General features: G+C 45.2%; 1 protein-coding gene across 5 annotated transcripts in view; it reads left to right on the forward strand.

The window, feature by feature from the left end:
* The first annotated feature begins 2,492 nt into the window (after positions 1-2,492).
* The window catches only part of DEPTOR (DEP domain containing MTOR interacting protein), a 71,483-nt gene continuing 57,700 nt past the window's right edge, over positions 2,493-16,275 (forward strand). For 4 of the 5 annotated variants that reach the window (XM_065668864.1, XM_065668867.1, XM_065668868.1 and 1 more), the window contains exons 1-2: positions 3,113-3,195; positions 4,495-4,592. In XM_065668864.1, coding sequence (XP_065524936.1) covers positions 4,504-4,592 — 89 coding nt within the window. In that variant the 5' untranslated portion in view covers positions 3,113-3,195; positions 4,495-4,503. Of the gene's footprint in view, positions 2,959-3,099; positions 3,196-4,494; positions 4,593-16,275 lie in introns of those variants that run through there. The other variant, XM_065668865.1, reaches the window with a different exon arrangement.

Here is a 16,275-nt window from a genome sequence, read left to right on the forward strand (position 1 = left end):
TTTCTAAAACCAGTACCCTAATACAATGTGCCTGTTCATGCTTGTTGTCCCATAGAGCACCATGACCTTGGCAGTTCAAATGTGTAGCCTTATACCTTCCTGCCTCCAGCATCATCAAAAGTCATTGGAAGACATTTAGTTGGGCTTCCCCTCATGCCTGTGTTACCAACTCTTCACCAGACCTATGCAGCTTTTGTTACTCTCCTGATATTGTGGAGGATGAATCTTTATGTGTCCCAGGGCTCCAGTTCAAAGATCTGCCATGCTTTTGGCAGATGCCTCACTGTTGCTAACTGCCTTCATCTCACTTAACCCCCAGCCATGCTAAGGTAAAACACATGTATTCATACCTAAAATAGACACCAACTCTGGAAATTGATCCTGTATCTATAAAAAAAGAAATCAATCTACTTCCTGGAGGTTATCTCAGAGGGATGTCTCTCTTTTGCTCTCAGGATTTCAGACTCTGCACATGCTGTCCCCTTAAAGCTGCATCTCAGCCTTGGTGGCCATCCTCCTCTTGGAGGAAGGGTCAATACTGCTTAATCTTTTGCTAGAGCTTATGTTCTATAGCAGTCTGTACACTAAAACCAAGATACAAACCTCTAATCAGGTTATTTTATGTATCTTATTATTGGCTGATGGCTGAAGTGTGACCCTTTAGGGTTATGTTAATTAACTGGCTTAGGGTGAGAGCAGGCTTGGAGTGACTGATACCCAATTCCCTCCTAGGCACACTGTAACTGTAAGAAATTTCAGTGTGAACATGTGGAACAAATTACAAATGGGATATCAGTGCACAAAGGGAAACATAGCCTTGTATAACCATTAAACAATTCAGGACAGGAAATTGCACTGGCCTGCATTTTCCAAATTGCAAGATATGCAAGGAAAGATAGGTATTTCTGCAGTTCCATAAGAACTCTGAGTCAAGCCAATAGCTTGTCACTGCCCAAAGACAGCTTCTTCCCCTTTTCCTCTCCCTCTTCCTCCTTTGTTGTTCCTGCTCCAAGCTGCTCAGGCCCACTCCACCTTGGTGCCAGTTCTGGCTCTCATTGGACCCCACAGCCATCAACACAGCTCTGCTCACTAGCCCAGAGGAAACTCTCTACTTTCTGGTACTCTTCTGCCTGTTCAGTGAATTGAACTGCAGCAAGCAGGTCCTAAAAGTGGGAAAACCAGCACAAGACACATTGCAGATTGTGCTCTCGGAGCTGAGAGGAATGGTGTACCTCCTTTTAGCAGTGGTAAATGGCTGAATCAGCCAAACCCAGGTGATGGAGCCAAGAGCTTACCCAGAAATGGTCGGCAGTGCACAGTAACATTCTCTTGAAATTGTCTTTCCTTCAGTCATGTGACAAAGTGCTCGATAAAAATTCCTGTGTAAATTCTTTGTCCTAAAGATAAGGTCAGATGAGATGGTTCTTTCAATTCCCCTTTTGTTTCCAGCTTTGTGAATCTGTACTTTGTATGTTTGCAGTGTAAGTGGAATTCGAGGGTGTTTGCAAGTTTTCAGATTTAGTTTCAGATTTACAGCAAGCAAGCTCAGGCTGTCCTGTTTACAGTCCTAAGGCGTCCTCTCTCCCTGGCCTCTCCCATGACTGAAATGAAGGCAGTTTTTCTCCCTTTGCCATCAATGGATCTCTAGTGCTCTTTGAGACCTGCAGACATTCTCCTCAGAATTCCTGTCCTGGGTTGAACCAAAGGTCCGTCTAGTCCAATATTCATCTCAGTGGCTATAAAGAGATTCTTAGTGAACAGCAAGGAAGGCGTATATGAAACTTCTTGCAACTGCTTGCCTAGCTTCCAATTATTTTTAGAACAGAAAATTTCCTGAGCTGGATGTGGCTGTTGTCTGCTTAGTAATCCTCTGCAGGTTTATTTTCCATGTATTTGTCCATTTTTTCCTTGACTCCAAGGCTGTTCTTTAACACCCAGAACCTCCTGTGGTAATAAATACCACAGGACTATGGGCCATGCAAAGAATCTCCTTCTTCCCACTGTCTGCAGCCTGGTTACTTCCAGGACCTCTTGATTCCCTCGTAGCTCTTCTGTAGCTTCTGCAACTAGAATCTTGGTCCTGAAAGGATGCCAGTATTGCAAACAGTTAAACATAGCAAGTGCCATGTCCACAGAATATGTGCAGGCAGAAATAAAGGCAATGAGTAGGCAATCAAGGTGTATCTTTTTGCACGTGTTTGCAAATGAAAACCACTGTTGGACCACTGCAGAAGATGCAGGCTGGGTTTATTTCCCCATGAGGAATGTTGACAAACAGTGCTCATGACCTTGCAATTTACTTCCCATTGCCGAGAGCAAATGTTCCTCAGCCCTCAAGTATCCTGCATCCGCTCTCACCTGGAGATAAAGAGGTGAGATGGGCAGGGGACCGATGCTTGAAAATAACCCCTGGGTAACGGGCGAGCGGAAACCCGGATAGCAGGCGGGCAGCCGCAGTTTCTGAAGGGGGAAATCCGGACCAAGAGCTCCCTCTCTGCCCCTCGTACCGCTAACGCTACCTGGCAAGGCGCTGCGCGCACCGCTGAGCGGGCGCCGTAGCAGCCGCATCCCTCCAGACCCAGCAGCGCTCACCAACGGGGCCAGCCCCTCGGTCCCGAGCGCACCTTTCCCCACTCCGCCTGGCACTGCGGAAGGGGAGCGCTGCGCGCCGCGGCCGCCTCTTGCTCCCTGCCTGGCCCGGGGAGCGGGGGGAGCCGCGGCGGTGGCAGCCCCTGGCCCTCAGCTCCCGGCGGGGAGCCGGCCCCTTCCCGCGGGGGGCGGCAGCGCCAACCCTGCCGTGTGACAGCCGGGGGGGGACGCTGCTGCCTCGGCGAGCCCGGCTGCGGCTGCGGCGGCTGCAGCCATGTGTTTCTCCGCCTGCCCGTGACACAATAACACGGGAAGCGGCGCGGGGGGGATCCGAGCCTGCCGAGGGGAAAAGTGACCTGCCCCGCTCAGGTGAGCGGAGCGGCGGGGGCAGGCTGCCGCTGCACCCCCAGACCCGGCCACAAGCTCTGTAGCCACCGGGGCCGGGCGGGAGGTGCCAGCGCGGGGGTTAGCGGGTCCCGGCCCCCCTCACCCGCGGTGCTGTGCTCGCAGGCCGGCGGCGATGGAGGAGGGCATGAGCAGCATGCAGCAGAAAGCGGCGGAGCTGGAGCACATGGCCGAGGTCCTGCTCACCGGCGAGCAGCTCCGGTAAGCGGTGCCTGCCCCTCTCTTTGGCGGGGAACGGGGGCTCGGCAGCAGCCTCTGTGAAAGCGGGAGGGGGAGCGGCGGGCGGAGGGTGAGGGTCTGTGCCCTCCGGCTTCCCTTGCACCGGAGCACCTGCCCCGCTTCCAGCGCGCCCCTGCTCTCCGGTCCCGCTTTCCGCAGCGAGGAGGGGGAGGAGGAAAAGGAGGAGGAAGAGGGGAGGTGGCAGCCGGTGCTGCGAGCCCGGGGAGGTAAGTGGGTGCCTCGGGGGTCCTCTACCCGGGCACCTTCGCTCCCCTGCCTGGGGCAGGAGGCGTCCAGGGGAGAGGCTGCTGCATCCCTAAAGACATCAAACGCTGCAGAAGGCGAGTTGCATCTTTAAAGATCAACCACCCTCAGAGAAACCATCAGCAATGAAGTGTTTGAACACTCCAGCGAAGGAAGGAGCTGAGTGCGGGGAAGCTGGCCGGCCCGCAGCCGTGCGGGCAGTGCCCTTGCAGAGGTGCATCTTCTCCCCAGGGCTCTGGTTTGTTTTGCTTCAGCTGGTCCCAGCAGATGGACGGGGATCCCCACTGTCAGTGCCAGCAGTAATTAACAGTGTGTGTGACTGGAGACGTGCGCAGCGCAGAAACCTTTCACAAAAACGCCTGACTCAGTTAAATTTTAGTTTCAGTGATGTATTTAGTGTGCCATCTGCACCCGTACACCACAGGGGAGAAAAAGAAATCTTAAGGCTTTCAGTCTGTTGATGGAACATCCTGTGATTCAGGAAGAAAAGTCTTGCTATTATTGTGTGCTATACATGTAACTAGAAAGAGAGTGTAAAAATACTTTCTCAGTAGTTTTTGCTTGATTTTTCTTTGAACTTTATGTTCAAATGGCAGACAAACACTGCAAACGATAGAAATTATGCTTGATTTGGGAAATGCTGTCACTGCTGCTAGTACAGACGCTGTTACTGTCTCATCCATGAGGTAAGGACCACTGACACCTTGTGATGCACACCAGGACTTCTATTTGGGGGGTAAACACTGGTTTAATGGCCTGGCTCCAGTACACACCAGTGTCTGCTCCAAGCTTGAGATTCCTCTTCAAAGTAGCCTGAAGTGAAACCTGGGGTGCACTAGCAAGCAGGCTCTGTGTGGTGGGTTTAGCACAGAGCTGTTCATCCAAGTGCCTAGTAAGAACCCTGCTGTTCCTAATTTACCACACTGGAAGCTGAAGATTCAAGGCTAATACAAATTTTCTATTAAGGCCGCATTAATCTTTCTGTGTACCTCATAGTTGAATGTAAAAACTTTGCAGCCTTTCCCTATGGAGAAGACTGAGGAAACTTCAACAAATCTAATTCCTAGAATCAGCTCATCAGTGTCACAATCAGGGATGTCATCTTCTTCATTAAGGTAATGAAACACAGTGCTATTTTGGGGCAGGATGGTCTGCAGATAGAAAATAGTTACAGAACCATAGAATCAACTAGGTTGGAAAAGTCCTTTAAGGTCAAGTCCAACTGTTAAATCATCAAGTCCAGCTGTTATTCCCCATCCTGTGAACTTACCTGTGGACATTCCTTTGCAACTCTGTAGGAAGTGGCCTCTCATTTCATTAGCAACTCAGCCTGCATAATGTCTAGCTATTGCTGATCAAGGAGATCCACTCTCCCCCAACCCTTTTCCTGTTCCCTACTCCTGGCTGTGTAACCACTCTCCTCCCTTGTGCCTACTCCTGTACTTTTTGCACTTCTTGGGAGCAGATCCTATACAGTGCTAGGTGAGTTTTCTGCTCTGCTGACTGCTTTAACCCACAGAAGATAGGTGGTGGGAATGCGGAGCCAGGAGCAAGAAGAGGAGGTGGTAGAGAAGAAGCGAGATCTCTCATTCTGGCAGCAGTGACTTGTTGGGTCAGCTGGAACTGTCATGTGAAACTGAGCCTAAAATTGCCTTTCTTCCCCCATTTTTTTTGTTAGCTTTGTTCTGTTTCTCTGTTGGGATACTCTACATGAAGGGTTAGTTTTCCTCAGTTTTCTAGACAATAAAAGCCACAAAATATGCGATAGAAAGCTGGCTGGTAGACGAGTTTTAGCCAACCCTGCATTTAAAGTTTCCCTTTTCCTGTCCAAGATAAGTGTATAATTGTTCAGACTAAATGAAAACATGGAGGGTTTTCAGGATCAAAGACAGGCTATCTCAGCAGCCTTTGGGGCAGACAAACAAATGACAGAGAACCAGCACACACATGCTCTCAAGGAAACATACTGTACTCTATTCTTAGTGATGCTTACAACTGCAAGCTAAGCCCCTAGCGAGGGTGATGCAGCCAGACAGGTGATTATGTGTGTATTTGGGTGAAAGTGCATGTCAGCAAGTGTTGCATACTGCAAGATGAACATGTAACTGAGGAGTAAAAGTGTAAAACGAATCTGTGAGTGTGGTGTTGCTTACACAAAGCCAACCAAGTGTAGGTATTTAAAGCACTCCTGTGCTACACCAAACAACACATCTGTCTAAACTCAAATACTTAAGAGCTGCTTGATTTAAATTCCTTACAAAGTTCTTATTGCCTGTCTCTCCCCAGCCTCCTGCCATGCCTCATAGCCCCCATTCCTGTGTCCTGTTCATTGCACATCTGTCCCTCTCTGGCAGGGACTCCTTCATGCCACGAGGACTGAAGTCATCTGGGCAGCACCTTGGCAAGCCTGGCTGTGCACACTGGCAGTGCTGGTGGGGGGGTTATGGAAGCCCTGTGCCCCCTTCCACTCCCCAGGCAAGAGTGTGCTGGCTAGGGGGGGAGAGAGAAGGAGGCCAAAGAGTTTTTTCCCTCTCCTTGCTGCTGTCCCTCTGTTGCTTGTGATCTGTGTTTCTCTGTGAGTTCAGGAGCCTCTGCCCTGTGTGTGCTGGGCTGCTGGCACATGCTGGTGTTGCACTTGCACCTGCCAGCTTTGGTCATGAGCATTTAGTGAGAGATGATGCCCTGATGTAAATCCTGGTTCACTGATGGGATGATTTACGGGAAAATAAACAGGATCTTGAGCTGTCTTTTAGCTAACATGGTAATTTTTTACATCCAGTAGTGTCCTTTGCCTCTGTACCCAGTAGCTGTCTGACCCAATATCTAACTCTTGATTAATGGAAACATATATTTTAAAGTAAGGACTTCAGAAATTTGGCTCTTGATGAGCTTTTAAATTACCAGGCTAACAGCCATGAAACAAAGCTGAAGATTTCAGCAGTGTGGCACTTCAGGACTGACCCGTTGGCAGCTTCTTGCTGCTGTACAGGAGACTAAGAAGAGCAAGGCAAGACCTGCGATGCGCACAATCTCGCTGTTGGCTCTGCAGGCACTGATGGACCTGCAAGGATGAACTGCTTGGCCTCTGGCTGCTTGACAAGCTCCAGCCATCCAAAGCCCCAGCTCTCCCCTCCGTTCTGCTGCAGCTTCATAGACCCTATAGCTGTTCAGTGGTGATGGCGGCAACAGAGTTTCCCTTAACAGGCTCTCTTAAGTTACAGGGGATTAGTATAGACTTGTCTCCTAAAGAAGCTGAGAGCTGTGCCTGAGAGGATCATGAGCTTCAGCTTCCTCAGGACTGGGAGAGTCCTTTGAAGCTTCCACCTCACTGCAGGTTCATGTGGACATTTGCCTGGGGCAGCCCTTAGGAAGTGAATATCCCTGAGCTTCCTTGGTCTTGCAGGGTGTGCTTGAAGGAAGGTATCACAGCCTTAGTGCTTTGGATAGTCATTGTGGAAGCATAATAATGGGAACATGTAATGGCACTGCTGATGTCGATAAGAATTTTATCAGAAGCAGAGCAATTCCAAGCTCATTTCCCTCGCGGTCAAAGACAGCAGGTTGTGCCCATTTCAGCACTGTTTGGCAGAAAGATTAAAGTACCTCTGTCTGGGTTTGAGTATTAACTTAGAGCTGATCTTGCCTCTGGCAACCAAGAGCAGTTTCAATGGGCATGTTTTGATACACATGCTGACGGCCTGCTTTACAAGTCACGGTGTCTGAAGTCTTCCTAGGCTGCTAATTGGTTGTTGGTGCCAGATTGCCACTGGAATCTGGTGTATCATCCAAGAGTCCCTCATTTCTTGCAGAGAATATGCCTGGTCATTCAGGGTGTCTTCAAGCTTCAGTTGACTGAACTGAATATTAAAAGAGCACCTTTTTCATAAAAAATATGAAAACCAATGAGAAAATAATATTGCCATTGTATATGTGGTGCAGTTCTCTGTGGCAGGCATAACTTGAATGATGTTTAATATCTCTGCAGACTTTTGGATACCTCTTTATCACCAGCCTTTACAAGAAGCAACACTTTTCCCCATTCACCCTTCTGTTAAGTGGTTGAGTAAATAATTAAGAAACTTGTTAGATGAGCCAGTGATTTTGATAGAATAGTCCTTACTACTCAGCATCTTCTGTCTTTCAGCTTAGGGAAATACGAAGCTTGTTTCTTAGAGACTCTTCTTTCTTTTGGAAGAGACAAAATGCAAGATATGGTTCAACAGAAATTTGTTTGCTTTATTTGTATATGGTTCGTATGGTTTGTACTCTTACAAAAGAGGTTTTACATGGTAAACAGCTATACATTTGGAAGCTGCGAGACAAGTCAAAACCAGTTTTCACTGGTCTTCCAAAGGTCTCTCTTCAGGAAGAGTATCACTTTAAGAAAACTTCTTAACATATTGCAGTGTGTAACTTTCAGAGTCATTGACTTCTGAAGGATGATAGCACCTACAGGTCCATAAATTTTTTTCTTATTCTGAGCAATAAATAGTCAGCCTTTTTCACGGTGCTAGGATTCAAAAGTTCATTGGTAGTCTTAAGGTGCAAAGAACCCAGGGCACATAACAGTAACAGTTTCTAGTGAAATGTAATCAAGAGAGTCTTAGTGTTAATATTTTGCTATAATATAGAAGTATATTAACCATATAGCATATAGCTACATAATTTATTAAATGCTATCATTATGCCTGAAAGTATATTAACACTCTAGAGTAAGCTTATACACTAAAAGAAATGTAAGGTTTTAAGACAACGAATTGTCCAGAGGTCACTTCCTCTCTAGTCAGGTCCTGACCAATCTTCAGATATTAAACAAACATATAAGCCATCTTTAGAGACAGTATTAATTAAGATGCTATTTTGTAATCTGCTTAATCCAGTACAATATTGTACCTCCACCTAAAGTGTTAATGTGTTTTTCTATGCCCCGCACTTTGTTCTTGCAACCTCCTTAGTTCTCCACCAGTGGCTGCATTTCCCTTGGCCAAGAGCTATAGATCTGGCTGAAAACTAACCCTGGAGAAAATAGTTTCCAGTTTTCTCACTTGAGAAGGTTCTCATGTCCTGACTTCTTCAGGGCGGACGGGACACAGGAGATTATAACATCAGATCTGTATGGAACAAAGTGCTCCAGAAGTCTCTGTCCAGATAATTTGACTTCCATTAATTTGTTTTCCAAAATCAAGCAACCAAAAAATTGGCAATCATCTCCTCTGTGAGGTTCCACCAAAGAAAAGGTTTCAAAGTACAGGTTGGTAGAACTACAAAATGAAGTGAAGTGAATCAAGAAGTTCCCTGCTAACTCTACCCTATCACAGCACTTTCAATTATATATCTTAATTCATATAAATTATTTTAATTCTATAAAAAGCATGTGTTTCTCAAATGTATATGTTTATTTTTTCTGGAATCTTTGACACCTGATGCACCTTGTCATGCATTTCAATCTTACCCATTTGTACTAATTTTAATGACATCAACTCCCATGTGTACATACATATAAGCATGCATGCATGCATGGATACATATGTATACGTAAACGCATAGGGGTCCGTAGATGTATGTGATTCCTGGCCCAGGAATCACAATTTCTCCTTTCTCGATTACATCCTTCAGTAAACTTTGTGGCTATTCATCAGTTCTAGAAATCAAGATGTAAGGCTTTTGTTTGCTCAGTTCTTTCCTTTAAGCTGTGCCTTTTAATAACTCGGTCATTCCCGGCAGCAGCTTTCCTCAAGCACAACTCAGAGATCAAGTAGTTAACAACTCGTGTGTAAATAGTGATCGCTCTTTTGCTATGTATACAAGAAGGCGGATGTTGTTCCAGGGGTTTGTGCTGTATATTTTATGTATTCCATTCCAGACACAGTCAATCATTAACTTTTGTCTCAGGTTAGCAGAGACCAGCAGGCAAGCAAAGGATCCTGGATGTGTGTAGCGTGTGCACAAATGTTTGTTATTTATTTTACGTTAGAGGAGCTGCCCATGAGCAGGTGAAGGAAACAGTTTTGATGTCGATACTTGGGCGGGGAAGGCAGAATTAATGTGCCAAAAGCAATCTAGTTTTGCATTAACTACACAATCCCTGTAGTGGCCATAGGCTGACACCGTGACAGAGAAGTCCTCCTATCATTATTATTTACTATTTGTGTAGTGATAATGCCTAGGAATTAGAGCTGTTTATCAATTCCCAGCAGGGTTAGGCACTGTATGCTCTGGAGAAAAATAAGGCTCTTGCAACACAAATCTTGGCTGCAGTTGGTAGTGGTTTCCTCCAGCAGTAGCAGGCTATGACTGGCAAGGGAGGGAAGGTCTGTGTAAAGCCACCAAACTTGGGGAGCCAAAGTGGGACTCTGTTGAAATTGGGATTTCTGGTTTGGGAGGTCAGACACTGGGACCAAAAGTGGTGTCCCAGAAGAGCAGAGAAAAATACCTCCCAAGTGTGAGATGCAGATGCTGTGTGCTGAGATGGGTGGGAGCTTTGGGTACTGTGTTCAGGAAAGGATTTCTTTTCTCCCTCTGAAGTTATGTCTGTAGAGTGAGAGACCAGACTGAAGACAGAGGGAGGTCAGCCACCTTTCCCTAGTGCATCAATAGACAGGGACTACAGAGGCATCAGTGCATCTCATTTTAATTGAGGTATTTCTTATATCTGTAGACTTCAGTACTTTTTGAAGTGTAAAACTTCAAGAATTTCAGTGCTTTGATGTCAAACTGAAGGAAGTGAAGGGTATTGTCACAGCATCAAATGTACCTTCTGTTGTGGTTAACTCTTTTGCTTCTCTCTTCCTGGCAGAGCAGGCTTGTATGAGTCCTTTTAGTAACTGAAAGATACTTTTTCTCCTGCATTCAAGGCCAGGTTTGAACACAGTCATCTCTTCAAAATAAACTTTTGTGGGAAGAGATTTAATTGATGAAGAGCTGGCAAAGGGGATGAATGCTGGGTAAGAAGCAATAGATAAGCAGGTTTGGTTCCTGTACTTGGTCCCTGAAGAAAAATTGCATCGAGGCTCTAAATGTTAATAAAGACAGAAACTGCAAAGCTTCAGGTCTTGGCAGAAGCTCTGGCAGTCGTTGAGTGAAGGATGCACTTCACATGTTAGTCATGGCTTCTTCTTGTTTGGTTTTTTGTTTTCTTAAGCAAGAGCAGGACAAATAAGCCATATATTTTAAACAATTTTAACATATAAACCATTGGAATTAAAACCAGCTTAAACCTATTTGAACACAGGCTCACAAGAATCCTTAGCCACACTGTTTTGACTAAGACTTGGTATTATAATAGAATGGAGAGACAGACAAAGGCAGTTTGCCTCTACTAGCCAGCAGAAGGGAAGCTGAGAAGGGATTTTTAAATAATTCTGTAAATATCAGCAACAGTCATGAATTTGAATTAATTTTTTTCATGGTTTGGAGATCTGACTTTTCCCTTGAATCCCATGTTTTTCCTGAGTCCTTAATGAGAAATGACTGTATTGTGAATATGCTTTTGCTCCTTGCAGCAGAAAGAATAAAACTGAACTCAGAGAAAAATAAACCATTTAAACCTACACTGCTAGCAGAGTGCTGTATAGCAGGAGTAGAAGTAAAATAATGTACAGCTTCTTCCTCTTTTTGAAAATTCTGAAGTATTGAGTTTCTTGGAAGCATGGAGAAATGGGAATGATAACCCACAGACTCACAGGCTCACTCAGTGTCTACAGAAACCTGTGAAGCCAAAGGAGTCTCCTCAGGCAGCGATCATCAGCAGGTCTGCTTCAGTTACAGCTATTTCTGTACCTCAGCTGGGCTCTTCCTCATGGCACAGGTATGCCTGGAGCTAGAGAAGTGGAGAGAAGCTACTAGTTTGGATGGCTAAGACTTCGAGCAAGCATTGCCACTGAAAGGAGTGGCCCTTTCTTTCTTGTGCCCACATTGACATAGGTGTTTCTGGCTCCTTGTTCCTTCCTCTGTGCTCCCCCTCCTTGGGACTGTCTTAAGCATTTGTGGGCCAACACCACACAGTGACCTGTACTGGGGAAGTCATCAGCAGGGCTTTTGGATGGCTGATATTTCAGTTGGGTCAGTTTTACAAACAGATTTACTGCATGACCACGTGAAAGCTTTCTCTGAAGAAGTACGGGGGGAGAAATGGGTGCTGGCTTAACCCATGTCACTGATGAGCAGTTTAAGGCTGTGGTTTTCTGATAGGGTGGGTCTAACTGCAGGCTGCTACTGCCCTGCTCTTATCACGTCCCTTGCACTTCGCACTGGTGTTCGTCTGGGATCAGAAGTTCAGGGAACTAAAGCAACTGAAGCCAAAGAAGAAAAAATTAACTTTCTAAGCTCAGCATGAGCGCATACCAGTGCCAGCACTGGGGTGAGGGAGGCTGCAGAACCATATGGTCAAGGATGGAGAGAGGAAACAGTGGCAGCAGCCACTGCTGGGCTTGCTCGCCCAACCTCTCAGTGCTTAATTTGCCTAAACTCAACATGGGCCAAGCATTTGCTGGATTGCCATTAAGAAGTTTCAGACTCCAGTAGAAGACTGACTATAAAAATCACGTTGGGTTTAAATGCCCAATGCACATGTTGTTATGAGATAGGAACAGAAACTCTGTTTCCAATTTGCCTGCATTATTTCCCTTTCAAGGTTTTTACCTTTCCTTCTGCAGTCTTGTCAGGTTATTGTGCATCAATGGAGACAAATGTTGGCATTTCATATGTTTTGAAATTGTACTATGAAAGTTATATGACCAGCACACCACAGTGCTGCCAATGTGACAGCACTACTTCAGAAGGCACCCCCCCACCTTAATTATCAGCCCTTTACAGTCTTCCTAACAGTGCCTCCATCCAGTAAGTGCATTCAGATCTCAAAGGTGCATTTACAGGTAATTAAAAAATATGCCTGATTGGGCTTGCTAGCTCAGAGCAAATATAGAAGCTGGCTTACATATAACAAGGCCATAATTCCCCATTTCCTTGCAATTGTGTGGGTGATTACATGGGCCACCGCAGCTGTGCTACAGGGATTTGCAGGCAGATGGGAGTTTTCTGGTTTCTGTGCAGAACCAGGGGACTGTTGGTTGTGCTGTGGGTATTACAGTGGTGTTGAGCCCACGTGCCTATCTGCTGCTGCTGCAGAAAAGCTCTGTCGGGATGCAGTTTGGGTGCAGGCTGTTTAGGTGAGGGTGCCTCTAGTGTATTTAAGGCAGCAAACACAGAGATTCTCTCTTGAAGATTTAAAACTGAATGGAAAACCTAGAACTAAATGACCAGCCAAAGCAAAAGCCAACACCAGCTGAGGGATGGTGATAGCAAAGGTGGGAGCTTGAAAGTGAAGATAAGCACAGTAATACTGTGTTTGATGTGACAGGAGAGGGGGAGGCAGTGGAAGGAATGAGGGAGATGGCAACATTACTGAGATCAAGAGCTGTGAAAACTCTTTCCAAGAGCATTCCAGCTAGATAAGAGCCAGGCAAGACAGTGTTTGTCCAGGATGGGGCATAGAAGAAACCTTGAGGTATAAGATAACAGGGAATAAAAACTTGGAGTGAAACTTGAACTTTCTGGGGGAGAGGTATAGCTGTCGTGGAGGTGCATTGCACAAGGAATCTGCAGATACCAAAGTTCTTCTGCTGATAAGCAGCACTACGACAGCTGTGTTTATGCTTTATGGATCTTACGTAAACTACCTGGTTTGGAAAGATTCCCCCACCCGCTGTTACTACACAGCTGTCCTCTAGCACTGTGTCCTTTGACTTGTAGTTTGGAGGTTTATGTGGGTTTGTTTCATTGCTTCTCACACTAAGGGCCGAAACAGGAATATTGCTGTAATGTTCCCACTAGTGTTCAGCTGAGCGGTTGTACAATCCGCTGGCTTTGTGTTTGCACCACTTCCCTTCATATTGGGCTGAATGAGTTTATTGGCAGGAGTTCAAAAGAAGTGTTTGTGTGCTGTATTTGTTGCTCTTCGCATTGTTACTCATGTCTTCAAAGCGCTGGGGCTGCTTAAAGCAAGCCTGTGTATTCCTTTGTGTTTTCACAAGCCATTCTTAGCTCTGATTTAAGAGGCAAACCAAACACAAGGCATAATTACAATATGGTTCTAAACCCAATGATTTTTAATTCCAATGAGTACTGCAGAATATTCGCAGGAAGCTGAAGCTGCAAGTGCTTGTCTGAGGAATCAGAGTCCCGCACTAAACGCTCATCCACTTTGGGAGGAGAGTCTGGCAACACATAGCCAGCACGTCACTCAAAGTTAGGATTGCGAATAACGGAAATGACTTCTGAAAAGATATTAGCCAGGCATTATTTATAGTGCTGATTGTCAGCGGTGGAACAATTTCCTTTCATTTTGTGCAGGAAAGATCCTCTTTTGATAATCACACATCCTTTTCTGCAGTAACATATAATTGTATAGCTTAGAAATCAGGGTGATATAACAGAAAGCTGTTAATTGTTTCCTGATGTTCAGGATGTAATTAACTTATACTTTCCTTTTTACTAAAATGTAGAAAGAGTAACTCCTAACTTAAACTGCTATTTTGCTGTTTGGTCTGTGCAGAGAGAGGGAGATTGTGATGTGAAGAAGCATGATAGTGGTGCTACCATGTACAAATCCCAAAAGACATTGTACAAATACCATTTTGAGAATTACTTGGGGCTAGAAGCTTAGAGACTTGTCTTGGACAGTATTTTCCAAGCTAATAGCATTTGGACAAAATCTAGACCTTTCAGGTCTTTTGGGAAATGGTAGAAACAGATGATCTTAAATGGGGTTAATAAGTAGATCTCTCTGATGAGAAAAATGGCTCCGTAATAGGAGCCATTGATATCATACTGCTGCTTGTCTAATTAGATGAGGCGATGAATGTAGGTTCCTAAGTCCACACTGAAAAAAAGAAACGAAGCAAGGTTTATTAGAAGCTTATTTTTGTAATCTTTATTTATTTATTTCACATCAATATATGCAAAATTATGCAATTATCTAAAATAGACAGCAAAAAGGTGTCTTTGTACAAGAAGAAAGCCCCAAGGAGGGCTGTCTGTCAAGGTGGGGTTGGGCTGGAGCATGTGATGGACAAGGATTTGCTGAGGGTTGGGTCTGCTCAGCCTAGAGAAAAGAAGGCTCAGGGGGATCTTGCTGCTGGTTGCAACTACTTTAGTGAGAAATGTAAGGAAACAGGGAGAGAGTTTTTTCCAGGTGTATAGGAATAGGACATGGGGCATTCAGCAAAATTTGCAAGGGAATTTCCAGTTAGATATTTGGAAAGAATTACTCACTGTGAGGGTAAGTAAAAATTTGGAATAGGAGCCCAGAGAAGCTCAGGGAGACTAAAATCTTGCCTGGACATGACCCTGAAAAACTTGTACTAACTGGACATGCTTTTAGCTAGGTTGCACCATATGACCTCCAGAGGTTTTTTCCAACCTGAATGACTCTATATTTCATGAAGGCATGGTGTGATGTCTTCTTTAGGCTGTAGCTGCTGATATTATCAGCATTTTGTTGCTGGCTGGTAACCAGAGGTTGTTATCCATTCAGTTGCCCTCATGGGGTGGCTTGTGAGAATGCTTCTAACCTACTTCAGTGAAAAATCAGCTGAATTAGTTTGTGTAATGGATGCAGTGATTGACAGTACCACTCTTTTCACATCGTCCAGCTTTTCAAGCAAATTTAAGGATGAGAAATATATCCATTTCCAAATGAATGACCAAGAACTTCTGAAATTTCTCTTTCAAGTGAGATTTTTATGAAGATGTGAAGGTGACAACATGATTCCCATGACCACACTGTCTTATGTCAGCCCAGGATTTTACCCCAGACCATGAGATTCATGAGATGCCAACATTGCAACCCTTCCCACCACCAAGAGAGCTTTTCAAGGTGTCTGTGAGGGTATGTGTAGATGCATTTCTTAAGAACCTGAGGGGACAGAAACCAAAGTGTGCATATTTAGGACATACTGGTTTTATATCAGTTTATCCAGAGTAATACATGCTGGAAGGTGAGTAGATCATGTTAGTGCCAGAAATCCTGCTGGCTATGTCATGTTGGCATTACAAGAGGAGCAGTAATCTGGGGGCTAATCTTCTCACTGCCTGCATAGCAATACAACAAACAGATCAAGAGCTCTCAGATCCTCACACTGTGCACAGAGGGCCTAGTTTGGGAATTTATTTCTGTGCATAAATTCTTGAGGAGCAGCTGAGAGAATGGGGGGTGTTTAACCTGGGGAAAATGAGGTTGAGGGGAGACCTTATTGCTCTCTACAACTACCTGAAAGGAGGTCATAGCAAAGTGAGTGTTGGTCTCTTCTCCCAGGTAATAAGTGATAGGACAAGGGGAAATGGCCTCAAGTTTCATCAGGGGAGGTTTAGATTGGATATTAGGAAAAATTTCTACCCCAGAAGGGCTGTCAAGCATTGGAACAGGCTGCCCAGGGAAGTGGTGGAGTCACCATCCCTGGAGATAATTTAAGACGTGTAGATGTTGTACTTGGGAACATTTAGTCATGTATGTGGCGATGCTAGATTAATGGTTGGACTTGATGATGTTAAAAGTCTTTTCCAACCTGAGCGATTCTAAGATTCTGTAGTTCAGCATTCATAAAGTTCAAGACCTAGCTGGCACTGTTTGTATTGTGCTTTGATAGCCTATGACTTAATGGACTTAATGGACTGAACCAAAGAGCATGCCTCCATATGTCTGGGTAGCTACAAGAAGCACCCATGGTCCGTCTGCTCAACACCATCTGTGGAGCAACCATACTCAGGCTCCTACGGATTCCGCCTTTCTTCAGGACAGGC

This window comes from Lathamus discolor, chromosome 2 (genome assembly GCF_037157495.1).
Source record: "Lathamus discolor isolate bLatDis1 chromosome 2, bLatDis1.hap1, whole genome shotgun sequence".
NCBI lineage: Eukaryota > Metazoa > Chordata > Aves > Psittaciformes > Psittacidae > Lathamus > Lathamus discolor.